This window comes from Silurus aristotelis (assembly GCF_946808225.1).
Source record: "Silurus aristotelis genome assembly, chromosome: 4".
Lineage (NCBI taxonomy): Eukaryota > Metazoa > Chordata > Actinopteri > Siluriformes > Siluridae > Silurus > Silurus aristotelis.
Genome location: NC_139577.1, coordinates 24076166 through 24092803, shown reverse-complemented (window position 1 = coordinate 24092803; position 16638 = coordinate 24076166). Strand labels below are relative to the sequence as shown.

The window sequence follows — 16638 nt, the reverse complement described above, 5'->3', positions numbered from 1 at the left end:
CTCAAACAAGTGGACTTTGTTTCCCTTTTTAAAAGATAAACAATTAATTATTCATTCTTTTAGTTAAAAGAGTACAGGGCTTTTATGTAGACTAAATTTGTAGCTCATTTCTTATTTCTATATACCAAATCTTACAATCTGATTAGACCATTTACTCTATTTCATTGTAAACATCAGTAAAAAGCTATATAATAAAAACTATATATGAGCCATCTGACCCGCAATACATTACTTTAGGCTGCAGTTGTGCATCCTGCCTGTTTTTAAAGAAAGTCCACAATTCCTGTAAGTAGATAATTGCACTATCCTGTGTCTCCCAGATGGAAATGGGTTCCCTTTTGAATCTGGTTTCTTCATCTCGACACCTCCAGGCGTTTTGACAATGCCCACGGTTAAAAGCTCTATAAACAAAACGGAATATAATTCATTTTGTATATTTCGATTTCACCCTCTTGACTACAAGGACATAAGAATCACCTAAGTATCCTCCTGTATGCAGAGTTGTTTTGAACACAGTTGCGTTAAACTGACTGGATGCAACACAGTTGCATTAAACTGACTGGATTCAGCTAACTCAATACTGAGCAAGTTGGGATTCCTTCCAGTCACCTCATTCCCAGCTTATTATACTCCTTTCAAAGTTTCCTGCTAATTCTTTCCACATTGCAGAGAATGCAGCAAAACACCAACAACTACGTACCGACACCACCTGGCAGCAAGACCTTTCTTTTCACTAATGGACAGAATATCTTGACCGCTGTCTCCCCAATTAGATCTGCTTTCCCATAATAGCCTGTAGATTTGGTCTTTTGGAGAGAATTGATAACTAAGTTGGACCTGAACACAAGGCGCACATTTTCTAGATTCTACAAGTTCATTCCTATTAGGACCACAATAACCATGTCTCTAGGGTCTCATGTGTTTCTGAAATTTCTTTGTTTTGTTGCAAAATTTTCATGACAGCACTTTGTCTTAGCTGATTTTGTGTCCATATTGGTTTTAAGCTCTTGGCTCTACACTCTGTGTCTCTGACAGCACATGTGATACATTTCACTCGAACAGTGTGAATAGTGACACTGGGAGCCGAGTTCTGAGAAATTTCTCCTACAGAGAAATCAGGTAGTTATGTTGTACTTTGGTCAGAGAGGCAAGAACAGGTCTTATTTATGCCAACTTCCCAGACATGGCTTCCAAAGAAACATTGTTTTTTGATGTCTACGTCATGGGTTTTGTCGTTAATTCTCCTTTTATTTTTCCCTCCCACATAGATGAGATCACCAATAGTTTCCGTCGCTATGGACACCTGGTGGTGGACTGGCCCCATAAAGCAGAGAGCAAGTCCTATTTTCCTCCTAAAGGTAAGAACAGTTATACATGATTTAATCCTTCCACTAGAGCCTTTTATCAGCGCTTAAGGTCTCTGTGTTTTAAACTGCCTAATGTCGAGGTGATGCTGAAGTCTCCCTGAATTATGTTTGACCATCTCAAGTATACCATACCTTCCATGCACTTCTCCAAACATTTGCATTTGTTCAGATTTTTATCTACCAGAGCCTTCTGTCCCATTATACCAAATATTTATATTTTTAGGAGTACCTCCAGTGAAGAACATCTAAATGTCTTTCTTGTTCTGACATACCCATTTCATTCCTCTATATTTTATCTACCTTAATCTACCATACCTACTAGATACTACCATCTCTACTTCACTGTTACCCATCAGGGCTTATCATTCATTAAAGCCTACCATTGACACGTTCTTACCCAATAAAACCTGCAATCTCATTAAAATATTTGTATTTTTAGTATTTCTCATCTCTCTACAACATGACCCTTCAGATACTCTGTTCTGTCTATTCGATTATCCCCAGAGATGGATCTAGGGTTCCTCCCATTCCTCGACACCTTTAACTATTAGAGCCCACCATCATGACCTACCAAAGACAGTCAACAAGCACAATTCTCCAGAGCCTTCCATCCCTCTTTAGCATGACCCTTTTATAGTTGTACCCCATGAAAATCCTGCTACATGATTATCCACCAGAGCAGAGTTTCAACCTGCAATCAGTCTATATAGTTAGTCCCTTCCTGCCCTGAGCGCTACTGTAGTTTTACTCAATCAAATACAATCATATTGTGCACGGCTGTGGTTCACTATATATCGAGTTAAAACCCCCACTTTATTGCTTACTGAAGCTGATGCCTCTACATCACAAGAAACTTGTGCCTATTGTCCCTATGTATCTTTACAGACCCTTACATACATTTTAAGGACCTCGTATTTAATCATATGACAAATTGTACTGTACTATTGTACTGAACTCTAATGAAACTGATTTATTCTCCTGTTGCTGCAGCATCGGTTTAAAGAATTGTTGCTGAATATGGAACTAATGCGAACACGGCTGTTCATTACTGAAACAAAAGAAAAAGCAAATTTCTGTTTTTGACAGTTATTAATGCACCTTGTGTATCTCTGAATAAAAAAAACATCTTGCGTTGTAGCAGCGGCATGCCCAGGCACTTCTAGGCAAGTATGCTGAGAAGGCAAAACACAGGCTGTCTGTCTCCCAGCCACAAACGTCCACACCCATGCTGCAGGTGTAACTGGATGAGGAAGATTGTTTGCGCTGAGTACCTTGAATGATTGGTTCAGTGGGAGAGAGAGTTTGGCTTGGCCAAGCGATCAGGGCTCAGCTCTTGTGCCAGAACCTGCGTCATCTCCGAGAGAGCTCCTCCATAACACTCCATGTGTCATATCAAGGAAACTATTAACACAGTCCTGGATGTGACTCACATTCCTCAGCCTGAGGCGAATGTGCTGCATCTGGGCAAGGCTTGAGAAGAATTCCCGTTCCTTACCTTCACTTGCTCCTTTTTTGGAATTCAGAAACATGCGGCCGAAATAGGTGTCTGTCTGGAGCTAAGCAGAAATCTGTGTCCTTCTAGGGGGAGTCATGTGATCTGGAAGTGTGTGTGACAGGAAAACGTTCTCTCTCTCCAGAGGCTAGCAGCGAGGCAGTCCACTGTGTGATGAAGTTGTACCTCAGCTTAAACACTTTTCTCCTTCAGCACTGCTTTTAGTGATTTACAATGAGCACTTTGTTGTGTGACTAAACCCATTTAGTAGTCTGTCCCTTGCAGACGAGGGAGTCATCCAACTTCCATTAATCTCTTCTCTTAATAAAAAGGGCAGGCTTAGCGAATGGAAGATCCTGCACACTTCTCCATGACTTGCAGTGTAAAACGATCATGACTATCTCTCTGCCTGTGTGGAGCTGCTCCCAGTGTGACTCTCTGACTCATAGTGTGGCTCTGACCCACTTGTGGGCAAGAAGCAATACTCGACTTGCCATACGCGTCTCAGATACGCGTGTATGTGTTGTGAATCACTCTTGGAACAGATTGCAATGTTCAGTAAAAGTGTAACTGATTTATTCGCTATACACAGAACGAACTGAGACTAACAGGAGGCTACTTCAGGCTGTGACGCCGTATGTTGTGCCTGTGGCCCTGGCAAAGATGGCAGCATTTCCAGAACTTTCTTTAGAGGTTCTCGTACTACATATTTATCTTTGGCTTTCCAGTGCTGAGTTTCTTAATTCTCTCTTCAGGTCCAGATGGTTAGATTAGCATTACTGTATGTGCTGTGTCGAAGCAACTAAATATTAAAAACCATCTTATATTTACATACGAGTGGGTAAAAGCAAACAGAAAGAAATAGTATTCACAAAAATCTTCAGATATTGGATGTTAGAATTGATTGTTTTGATTCTGAATGATGGTTTAGCAGTTTAATACTTTTCCAGTAATGCATTAATAAACCCATGGAATGATAATAATGCGTAAATATTCCTTTTTTTTTTTTTTTTTTTTTTTTTTTTTTTTTTTTTAGCAGTACTGGGCAAATCGTAGTCGCTCATTATTTATGAATTTTTATAATATGGCTTTATTGTTTATCTTCTGCAGTAATGGTTCAGAGAAAGATCCAGCTTTACTCATTGAATCATTAATTTTTCAAAGACAATTTTTTTAATGTATGCTCTTAATTTAATACACCGTTTTGCTTTGAATGGTTACGATTTTACCTTAAAAATGTAATATACAAAAAGTATATTATTTAAAAAAATGCAAGTACTTCAAGCAAAGTGTTCAGAAGAACCAAAGCCCAAATTCCAAGATGTTTGTTAAAGTACTTCTCACATTAAAAATGTACTTTGTTTTGCCACAGTACAGCTCTGTCTGACGGTGTCCCTGCTGCACTGCTGGCTGTCTTCTCCTCTTTTAGACACAATGTTTTATTTATCAGTCTGTTTGTGTAGTCAGGCCATGCTCACTCGCTCTGTACTTTGTCAACGTGGCCGCATGCTTTATAACAGCCGTGTGATCAGGATGTCTGCTACGGCGTATTCACTTTATGCTTTTTGCTTTGTGTTGCTTTTGTTCCACTTTCTGCTCCACGATATCAATCTGAACAGATGAGTAGAAAGACAGCATGTCTGTTTTGAACTAATTTACACAGTCAGACTGAATTCCAAACAGGTTCCTATTAAGTTTGCTGATGATATTGCAAACACGTGCTCCATATTTCTATTCGACTGACTGAATGCACAGAAATCAAGTACAAGCTTATTAGGATAAATCAGTGATAAATGTACTACTGATATGGAAACATGCTTTTTCTGGAGACATGTATCCCATAGTTAAATGTAAAATGTTGTAAATGAAGACTGTTTATTGAAATAGGTTTGGTACGCTTGCTTTAGAAAATATAGAACATCTTGAACATTTGAATGTTTCTTTTTTTTTTTTTTTTTTTTTAGGGCATTTAAAGTATCATGAGAATCTGAGTGCCATGTAATCTGTTATTCCCCTAATGTGTATGAACATGTGTGCACCTGAGTGGTAAAGCTGTAATCTCAAGCATAAGCATGAGCTGCCATATCTGTGTGTGTATGTGAGAGAGGGAGAACTCTGTGGTTGATCATCTAACCAGCCTGCACACAGTAGCACAGCTGTTCTCTTAAACCAGTTAGCCTGTGATGTTCATGTTAACACATCTAGAAGCTTTAGCATAGCCTAAACCTGCACACAGCTTTGAGACACACACACACACATACATATATAATGACACACCGCGTTCCAAATTATTATGCAAATGACTCCCCCCCCCCCCCCAACAATTATATTACAATGTGGATGTTATTACATGTAAATGAACTGATGGTGTGTCCTGCATAAAGATCATATTATTTTGGGAGGCACAATTTATTTATTTTTTTTTTTTTATACCATGGCAGAAAATGTTTTTTTTAGGAACTCCACATATCATACAAAGGTTGTTTTGACACCATCAGGGATCCTAAAGGGACCTGCCATCTCACTTCCCAATATTCCAGCCCAATTCATCACTCTACCCCACCTCCTTACTGATGTCGCAGTGTTGTTGGAACAGGGTGGCCATTCACCAGCCATCCAGAACTCCATACATCTGGACCATCCAGTGTGGCACGGCATTTGTCATTAAACAAAACCGTTTGAAAATTAGTCTTAATGTATTTCTGTGCAAACTGCAAACATTTCTCTTGTGAGGTTTGGTTCAAGGTGGCCGAAATACAGCTTTATGCACAACTGCCAGGCTATGAAGGATCCTGCATCGAAAGCTTATTGGGACTCCAGAAACAGCAGCAGCTTCAAACATCTGTTTGCTGCTTAATAGTGGCTTTTTTTTAATTTTTTATAGCTGCCCTTTTAATACTATTCATTTGTCTGACAGAAATCTTTCTTAGTAAGCCCTTATCTGATTGCATTCTTCTGTGATGTGAATCACTCACAAATCTTTTGATAGTTTGATGATCTCTGTTCAATTTCTGAGATTTATCAGTTGTTTGCATGCCTTTGGCAAGACATTGCACCATTTCACACTTTTTATCTTCAGAAAGATCTTTCTTCCTCCTCATATTGCATCAGAACTGTGACTTGCTTAATAATGTGGGACAACCTCTTTAAGTAGGTTTCCTTTTTTAACTAAAATCACCTGGAAAAGTAACTAACAAACCTGTCTAAACTTGGTACCCTTTTTTTTTTTCAAAATATATGAGAAAGAAATACAAAAACAAATGCTTTCTTTGGAAAAACTTAAACCTAAATGTTTATTTGACTGAAATCCTACTAAAATGGTACGGATATACCGTATTTTCTGGACTATAAGCCGCTACTTTTTTCCCACTCTTTGAACCCCGCGGCTTAAACAACGAAGATACAAGCCGTGTAACAGACACTGTCTTTTATTAAAGCCTGTGTAAAGTTCATTAGTTTTAATGTAGACATTATAGGGCTTATAGACAGGTGCGGCTTATTTATGTTTAAATAAAATCACAAGAGTGAGTCATAGACAAATGTGACAGAGAGAATCCGGTCATTTTCCAAAACAAAACATCGTTCAGAATCAGATAATAAATAAAACAGAAATAATGTAAGTTATGTATTCTTTCTGTGCGGCCCGGTACCAAATGACCCACGGACCGGTACCGGATCCCGTCCCGGGGGTTGGGGGACCACTGACTTAGTTGCTTGACTGATCATGTCCAACTCTGCTGACGGCAGAGTGAAGTCACTGCATTGTGTGCGTGTGTGTGTGTGTGTGTGTGTGTGTGTGTGTGTGTGTGTGTGTGTGTGTGTGTGTGTGTGTGTTGATGAGTTTTTTTTTTTTTTTATCCCAAATTTAGTCACTGCCAATACTCAATAGTTCATATCTTACAGTGGTTGCTAAATACTGTTTTTATTATACATGATATCACAGAGGCCAATAATTGGTGTCACTCTGATTGATAGGGAGAGCAAGTTGGTACCTCTTTCTTATTCCTCTGTGTGTGTGTGTGTGTGTGTGTGTGTGTGTGTGTGTGTGTGTGTGTGTGTGTGTGTGTGTGTGTGTGTGTGTGTGTGTGTGTGTGTGTGAGAGAGAAGAGTGCAAATGTATTTCTGTTGCACCACTTGGGACTATTTGACAAAACACATCACTGTCTAGCTTCACTAACCCAAACACACTTTCAGCTGTTTCTATTCTTATACAGCTCTGTTCCTTTTGTCGTTTTTCTTTCTGCTCCTCTGTACATCGTTATAAATCTCTTGAGCTTTGGCTGATTTTAGACTCCATGCCACAGTCTGTTTGACTTATATAGAACTTGCTTGTATTTTCTGTTCATTTTATTTCTTCTTCTTGCCCTCTTTCTTGTTTGTACAGAAAATGGTGTTCCTTTCTTCCCAAGTGGCTCCCTGCTGCCTTGGCCTTGATCCCCGCTCTCAGACTGCAGGCTTTGAGAGGATAATCGCATACATACACCCAAGTCTCATTCTTGCTTCCTTTCCTGGTTTTTCTTTCACTTTTTCTAGCAAACTCACTGCTTTGTTCCAATCATGCTTGAGCTTTATTTGGCATGGACTGGGTTTTCCCGGGGAAGTTCAGGAATGGCAGTTTTGTGGAATTTGGCAGGACTTGGAAAGCTTAAAATATGTGAAATCTGCTCATATTGCTGAAATATTTGATAGCCCAGATGCACATCACTGACACTTGAGCAGTATTGCTGCATCTCAATCAGAGGTAATTGCATTGCAATAAGGTTGATTTGATTTGACACAGATCTATGTTCAGCGACATACATCATTTTGCCATTCCAAGTATCCCACGTACACGATTCGTGTTGGTAGGTTGCTTTGATGAAGGAATAAAACCTGACGAGACATGCTGTTACAGGAAAATAATTCACGGGACAGCGATGTGATGTGGCCTGACATGACCAAGAGACTTGCAGTTAATTATTTGTGGTAAATTCTTCCAATGATTTTTGTTAGAAATGAATCTTAAGTTCATTTAATGTAAATTCAAAGCATTTCATATTAAGGAACATCTGCAAGGCAAGTTAGTCACTTGACCTATAGCAGCTATCCATTACCATCCTCTCTCTTACAAAAAATGTTATCATGAAACTAGGAAAAACACAGTAACTGGTAGGAAGCACTGACACCCGAGACCTTCCTCGTTACAGAAAGCTTCACCATATGAACTATGCAAGTTTTCTTCTTAAGCAGCACGGGTAACATTCAACCATTAATTAGGTGGAGATGATGTACTTGTCCATCCGTCATCATTATTTTCTTTGGCATGCCATTAAAAAATTTATTTTCTTCTCTTCTTTCTCTCAGCTCTGTCTTTGCATAGTGACTCCTTGGCTGACTCTGTATTTTTCTCCCTCCACTCTATATGTGTTTCTGCATCGCTGGTGGTTCGACTGTGGAATTCAGAGAGTAAAACATGATGCTTCTGCATTCCTTTTCTAGCCTGTTTATCCTGAACATAGACTCCCCCAAAAACCTGCAATCAGCACCTTTAGCCCTTTTACATGCCTTGCTGTTTGTATTAGCCCCCTAATTCTCTGTATAACACTTCGTTTGGAATTATGAAAATATGATTTGTTGCCATTTCTCTGGAAAATAAATAACATGGATCACTGACGTTTCTATTTGACTGAAAGTTTGCTACAAAGTTTTTTTGTTTTTTTTTTTGTTTAAAAAAAAAAAAGGACTTTTTTTTTCTCTCTTCCTTGCTTTTTTTCCTCTTTTATTAGTATCTTCTCGGACTGCTTTAGGAGGATTTGTCTCATGTATATAATTTGTTTGTTCACATGCAATATATTTAAATATATATATTTTTTCAATTAAGACAGGACTTAGAAAGGGGTAAAATATGTGAAATTTGCTCATATTGCTAAAATATTTGATAGCCCAGATGCACATCACTGACACTTGAGCAGTTTTGCTGCATCTCAATCAGAGGTAATTGCATTCCAATAAGGTTGATTTGATTTGGCACAGATCTATGTTCAGCGAAATACATCACTATGCCGTTCCAAGTATCCCATGTACACGATTTATTTGTAGGTTGCTTTAAAAACCTGAAAAGACACATATATTTGTTTGTGCATATACAATATATATATATATATATATATATATATATATATATATATATATATATATATATATATATATATATATATATATATATATATATATATATATAGTGATTTTCTTTCTGAAATGGCCATCATGAATGCAGTTAAAAGAAAAATCTTAAAAGTATTTCACTGCAAAACCTAATGTTTTTATAATTTTTTTTTTTTTTACATGTAGATTTGATATAATTAGAAAATCTTTGTTGGTTTTCGTGTTTTAAATGCTTTAAATTGAAACTTTCTCGCTCTTGCTCTCTCTCTCTCCCCCTCTCTCTCCCTCTCTTTCTTACACCTATTTAGGTTACGCCTTCCTGCTTTTCCAGGAAGAAAGTTCAGTTCAGGCTCTTATTGATGCCTGCATTGAGGAAGATGGGAAACTCTATTTATGTGTCTCTAGCCCCACCATTAAAGACAAACCAGTAAGTGATAAATCACTGTACACACACACACATTTTGTATATTTATAATAATAAACATACATTTGCAAAGAGCATCCATATTTGTCCATGCCCATATTGATTAGTGTATTTTATTATAGTGTATTATATTTAGTGATTCAACATAATTTTTTGTTGGAGGTTTTTTTTTTTTTTTTTTTTTTTATATACCTGTGTGTAAAAATATTACAATTTATATATATATATATCTGGGTAAAGAGAACCCAGCCATCAGGGTTGCACAAGCCAGTGGATCTGGTAGAGGGAGAAAGATAGGTGATATAATAGGTGAGGATAGAGAGAGGTAGCTGATATGATGGAGCGGAGAAAGGTAGATATGTTGTGTGTTTAGGAGACCAAGTGGAAAGGGAGTAAGGCCAGTTACATTGGAGGTGGGTTTAAACTGTTTTATCATGGTGTGGATGGAAAGAGGAATGGTGTAGGGGTGATTCTGAAGGAAGAGTAAAGTAAGAGTGTAGTGGAGGTGAAGAGAGTTTCTGACAGGGTGATAAGGGTGATGCTGTATGTTGAAGGGGTGATGATAAATGTCATCAGTGCTTATGATCCACAAGTGGGTTGTGAGATGGAGGAGAAGGAAAAATTCTGGATTTAGTTAGATAAAGTGGTAGAAGGTATACCTAGGAATGAAAGATTGGTGATGGGGGCAGGCTTTAATGGGCATGTAGGTGAAGGGAACAGAGGTGATGGGTAGGTATGGACTTAAGGAGAGGAATGTGAAAGGGCAGATGGCAGTGGTGAATAAGTATTTTAAGAAGAAGGAGGATCATAGGGTGACGTATAAGAGTGGAGGAAGGTGCATACAGGTGGACTCTGTTCTATGTAGGAGATGCAACCTGAAGGAGATTGGAGACTTTAAGGTGTTGGCAGAGGACAGTGTAGCTAAACAGCATTAGATGGTGTTGGAGGTGAAGAATAAGAGGAGGAGAGTAAGGACTGAAAAAAGAATAAGATGGTGGAAACTGAAGAAGGAAGACTTTAGGATAAGATTCAGATAATATTGTGATTTTGTGGTGAGAGTAGGGAGCAGGTTGAGAAGAGCCTGGAGAGGTGGAGGTACGTGCTGGAGAGAAGAGGAATGAAAGTCAGTAGGAGTTAGACAGAGTACAGGTGTGTGAATGAGAGGGAGGGCAGTGGTGTGATGTAGTTGCAGGTAGAAGAGGTGGAGAAGGTGGAGGAGTTCAGGTACCTGGGGTCAACAGTGCAAAGTAATGGAGAGTGTGTTAGGGAAGTAAAGAAAAGAGTGCAGGCAGGGTGGAGTGGGTGGAGGAGAGTGACAGGAGTGATTTGTGATAGAAGAGTATCTGCAAGAATGAAAGGGAAAGTTTATAGGACTGTGGTGAGACCTGATGTATAGAGACAGAAAATAGTAAAACCTAAATGTGCGCTAATAAAATTAGTGCCGTTAAAATGAATTTTAATGAGCGTATTATTAATGCATTAATTTGTGTGTGTGTGTGTGTGTGTGTGTGTGTGTGTGTGTGTGTGTGTGTGTGTGTGTGTGTGTGTGTGTGTGTGTGTGTGTGTGTGTGTGTGTGTGTGTGTGTGTGTGTGTGTGTGTAAGTGAGTCAGTCTGAATGCTTAAATCCGATTGACTGAACAACATACTTTTAAACCCCTTCAATAGTAGTAAACTACCTTAAACAACTGTAACCAGAGTAACATACAGTCACACAGTGTGGGTCTCTCTCTCTCTCTCTCTCTCTCTCTCTCTCTCTCTCTCTCTCTCTCTCTCTCTCTCTCTCTCTCTCTCTCTCTCTCTCTCTCTCTCTCTCACTCACTCACTCACTCACTCACTCACTCACTCTTTCTCTCTCTCTCTGAAAACCATTTATAAACAATAAAAAAATAAAGATTTTCCTCCAGAAAGTGTTAGTTTTGCGAAATTGAGGCTCAGTGAAGACTTTTGCTGTTGTTCAGGTCCAGATCCGCCCGTGGAATCTGAGCGATAGTGACTTTGTGATGGACGGCTCTCAGCCTCTGGATCCTCGCAAGACCATTTTTGTCGGAGGAGTCCCACGACCTCTGCGTGCAGGTTAGGGGACAAGTTCAGATTTACTTCATAATGCTTCAGTGTTCATTCCCTCACAGGCTGGTGGATATTGTGTACTCCTGTAATCTTGAATTTTTTTGTTGAGGGACTTTTAAACGTTTATGTTGTGTTTTTGTGTTTAGTGGAGTTGGCGATGATTATGGACCGGCTGTACGGAGGTGTGTGCTATGCTGGTATTGATACTGATCCTGAGCTGAAGTATCCTAAAGGAGCAGGTCGAGTGGCGTTCTCTAACCAGCAGAGCTACATTGCTGCCATCAGCGCTCGATTCGTCCAGTTGCAGCACAACGACATCGACAAACGGGTGAGTGCACACATGGTATGAGGTGCTTCTCTGCTTCTTCTGCAAGGTTACAGAAAGGACACCGTGAAAATCATTTGGTAAAATTCAGTGTATGAGGTAATTTTCACTTCCATGTGAATCAGAAACATGTGTTCAGAGCTGCATTAAGCTCATGTGTGGTATTATGGGAAATGGCAGCAGTGTTCTTGGTCAGGGTTGAACATGTCTGATTCCATCTTTATAATTGTCTAATCCCATCTCAATCTTTCCACCCTTCCTTTCTTTGATTTTGCCTTCTTTTTTTTGTTATCTTTCCATCAATCTATCCATATTCTCTTCTTTCCTACCTTTCTTATTTCCTTCCTTCCTTTCTTCCTTCCATTCTTTCATTCTTCCATTCTTTTTCACTCTTCCTTCCTTTAATCCTTCCATTCTTTCTTTCTTCCAATTATCCATGAGTCATTCTTTCCATCCTTCCTTTTTTTTTTCCTTCACGCCCTCCTTCCATCTATTCATTCTACCCTTGTTCCCCCCTCAGTCTTATTAGTTGACGTCACTGCATCTCAGTAGATAATGTTCCAGTGACAGGGTTAAATGGCTCAGATGGTGCTTTGTGCTTTTCTTGCTTTGTGAATCGCTCCCAAAATTTGAACACATACAAACTATAAAGCTTCAGTGTAACAAACCCAAAACAAGTCTGTTCCACAGAGGATCACGTTTCTTTTATTTTTTATTTTTTTTAGTTATTATATATTTAAATTTTTTAAATATATTTTGACTTTTTGATTAGAAGGTCATATTACATGAATGACACTATTATGGTATGTTATGCATGTATTTGTGTATGTGTGTATGTGTGTGTGGTAGTTTAAGCTTATACATGATTCAAGACAAAGCGCTACAGTTCCAGGAAATAATTCAGCTACACTCTCATCACCTCACGATCATTTCCTATTCCAGCATTACGAATGGACAGCATGAGGCAGGCATGTAATCAGTTTGGCCATCAGCTTCTAGATAACTAACAACCATCTAAAGACACACATACACACACACACACACACACACACACACACACACACAGTGTCAGGCTAATTATAGTTTTGCTTTTGCTTTTACATGCATATGCAGTGGAGTCATTTCCTATATTCAGCGTGTTGTCCTGTAGGATAGAGCTGATGGGGTGCAGAAGAAGACTGGCAGTCTGCCTGACCAGATGGAGTGACCTGTGTGTGTGTGTGTGTGTGTGTGTGTGTGTGTGTGTGTGTGTGTGTGTGTGTGTGTGTGTGTGTGTGTGTGTGTGTGTGTGTGTGTGTGTGTGTGTGTGTGTGTGTGTGTGTGTGTGTGTGTGTGTGTGTGTGTGTGTGTGAGAGAGAGAGAGAGAGAGAGAGAGAGACCTATCTAAACTCATTTAGAAATGACTGTTGTGCTTTTATCCTACACTACACTCAGTTTCTCAGCCCGGCCTCACTTTATAATCCGCATCTCCTCAGTTTTTCCTCACTTATTTCTGGTTTCGGTGAGTCAGTGAGGGTCTGGATTTGCTCTTCGAGGTGTGATATTTAAAGAAAGGCTGGGCATAATTAATTTAGCATCTGTGTGGCTTGGGCCTGGAAATCGGTGTTGGCTATGGTGGTTACAGGCGGGAAAGCAGCAGTGAATGTTAAAAGACAAATCGTTGTTTGCTTTTCTGTAATTATTAGTCCTTTTTTTTGTTTTAACATTAATGATGCGCGTGAAGGTCATCCGGCAGCGTAACACCGTCATCCAAACTGTAGCTTTCTCTTCGCTCAGATCCGCTCGCTGTGGAATTCACACTTGTCTAATTCGAATAAAATGAAGTGAAATAAATGAATTGAAAAAAAGGAAATGTCATTTGTAATTAAATTCAATGTAAATAAAAGTTTAGATTATGCCTGAATGAATTATTATTCCAAGTTATAAATAAAAGAAACAGAGCAACAATGGGAAATAGTAAGAAACATATGTTCTTTGAAAAAGCACCATTGTAAAGCAAAAACAATAAATAAAAACTATATGTTTATTTATTTTTACATTATTATTGTATTTATATGCACTGCCTGGCCAAAAACGTCACACCTTCTCTAATATTTCCCTTCGATTACGCCATACATTCGACATGCCATCGTTCAATAAACTTTTATTTTCTTCCAGAGTTGCATTCATTTCTCACCAAGATTTGTATTGTTGATTTCTGATTAGTCTCAATGTGTGAGTTTCTTAAGGCTACACTGCAGTTTAATCCCAGTGCCTTGAGTTCTGTTGATACTGTGCATGTGGAAATGCTCCTATTTTTAATATTAAAGCTCCGCTGGGTTTTTTTTTTGACGATTTGATGTCACCAACAGTTTAAATGAACGCCAATCGCGATCTTTCAAGCTTTTTCCCCGACCACATTTCTTTTTCATAAATGAGGGGTCACCACTATTCGTCAATGTGTTAGACATTTCTGGACCTTATTTTAAGTAGTTTCAGTTTAATTTCAACTTGGTTGTTTTCTTTACTTGATGCAGACCAGCGATTTGACTGTGTTATGAAAGGGTAAAATCTTTTCCATGACCCCAGGATAAGTGTTCTGACAGTTGTTTTAGACATGAGAAGCTACTTACTGTATCAGTTAGGGTTAAATGACTTGTTGCAGCTGAAACATATTAATCACTGCAGTGATTATCCAGTGGATTATGCAGTCTTGTCTATTTGCTTAGTTACAATCAGGCAGCAACATTTTTTTGGCCCACCAATATATTCTATAACAAACTTATAAAAAATAGTTTATATTCTCTTCCATTGACTCTATTGGGCTATTTACTAAATCGTTTATTTATTAAATTGATTGTAAGTTTAACTGTATTTCTTAATTACAGTACAATCAATTCTTTAAAAATAGATAGACAGATGAATAGATAGACAGACGGATGGGCAAACGGACACAGATAGATAGACAAATGGACAAACAGACAGATGGATAGATGATGGACAGACAGGCAAATGATGGACAAACTGACAGACAGAATGACAGACTGATGGATGGACACACTGGCCAGGTGATGGATAGCCAGACAGATGGATAGATAGGTAGACAGATTGATTTTTTAGACAGACAGACAGACAGGCAGACAGGTAGACAAATTGCTTTTATAGACAGATTGGCAGATAGATGGACAGACAGACAGATGGATAGATAGGTAAACAGATTGATTTTATAGATAGACAGACAGATGGATGGAAGGATGCACAGATAAAATGCTAAAAAATGGAGTTCATCCTCATCTATATTCCAGTGTCTACATTCAAGTCAAATTACAGCTTTCCGGAATGTTCATGAATTTTCTGGATCGGCCGCATGCGCTTGCTCTGTGTTGAAAATGTGAAAGGGAGAAGCAACCAGCATGACTGGAAAACTTCAGCTGGAAATATTTTTGTTTTTGAACCAGCATTTATGAGCACAAATTCCTCCCATTGCATACGTGTTTCCTTTTGAACCTGCTCTCCTGATCCTTCATGTAAATCTCACAGTAACTCTCGTGTCTGGCTGCAGGTGGAGGTAAAGCCGTACGTGCTGGACGATCAGATGTGTGACGAGTGCCAGGGCGCACGCTGTGGAGGCAAGTTTGCTCCGTTCTTCTGTGCCAATGTCACGTGCCTGCAGTATTACTGTGAGTACTGCTGGGCCAGCATCCACTCGCGCGCCGGCCGCGAGTTCCACAAACCGCTGGTGAAGGAGGGAGGAGACCGACCACGCCACGTCTCCTTCCGCTGGAGCTGATGGAAGAGTCACTCGTCCTCCCCAACCCTCACTTTTTCACCTCCATCATCCCCTCCAACCAACTAACCACCATCACCACCACCACGACTACAAGCGAAGATAACATGGGTCTTCTTTTATCTCTTCTTTTTATTTTTATTATTATTTTTTTATTTTATTTTTTTTTAAATCACAGCTCTTAATATCTTTGTCCCTCACACACACTCTGCTAATGAACATTGGGTCGAAATAAGAATTTTGAATATTTCTGCTTAGAAATTTGCACTTTGGCTCACGTGTACACACGATGTTAGCTAGGTCATGACAATACTGTTCTTCTGGTTTCAAGTTTACTTCAATTTCCTCTTAATTTAGTCAGTCAGTGTTTCCCAGTAGGACATTAGACAAGAATGAGACTATATATATATATATATATATATATATATATATATATATATATATATATATATATATATATATATATATATATATACACACACACACACACACACACACACACACACACACACACACACACACACACACACACACACACACACACACATATATATATATATATATATATATATATATATATATATATATATTTAAAAAAAGATTCTATTTTTGTTTTTGTTTTTATCTGTTGACACATGCATAAATAATTCCTTTTAAATTTTTTTTTTATTTAAGAGATTTTTTTAAACTGAGCATGCACTTGTTTTCAGAAAACCTATATAATTTTGCCCCGAGTAGAAAATGAGGAAACAAAGTCACCAAAGGTAAAACAAGAAATCCTATATTTCATAACCTTTAGTAAGGGTAAAAGAAAACACACAAAAAAAGATATCAAGAGAATCAAAAGAATCTTAAATTTGAACACACCAATTTGCTCTTCATTTTGAAAATTGTTCAGTTAATACCTCATGAGCACAATCAGATTTTGTTTCCTTTGCTTATAATAATAATAATAATAATAATTTTTTTTAAATAATATTTTTTTTTAGTGTTATGTACATGTAATGCTGCAATAGCTTTTGCTGCTAAAGCCGTGGTATATAGACGTATAC

At 38.4% G+C, this 16638-nt stretch overlaps 1 protein-coding gene across 11 annotated transcripts in view; it reads left to right on the top strand.

The window, feature by feature from the left end:
- The window catches only part of cpeb3 (cytoplasmic polyadenylation element binding protein 3), a 45483-nt gene extending 29452 nt beyond the window's left edge, over window positions 1–16031 (top strand). For all 11 annotated transcript variants that reach the window (XM_083538357.1, XM_083538351.1, XM_083538356.1 and 8 more), the window contains 5 exons: window positions 1269–1358; window positions 9312–9430; window positions 11387–11501; window positions 11642–11823; window positions 15362–16031. In XM_083538357.1, the coding sequence (XP_083394483.1) occupies window positions 1269–1358; window positions 9312–9430; window positions 11387–11501; window positions 11642–11823; window positions 15362–15589 (734 nt within the window). In that variant the 3' untranslated portion in view covers window positions 15590–16031. The remainder of the gene's footprint in view (window positions 1–1268; window positions 1359–9311; window positions 9431–11386; window positions 11502–11641; window positions 11824–15361) is intronic.
- The last annotated feature ends 607 nt before the right edge of the window (window positions 16032–16638 follow it).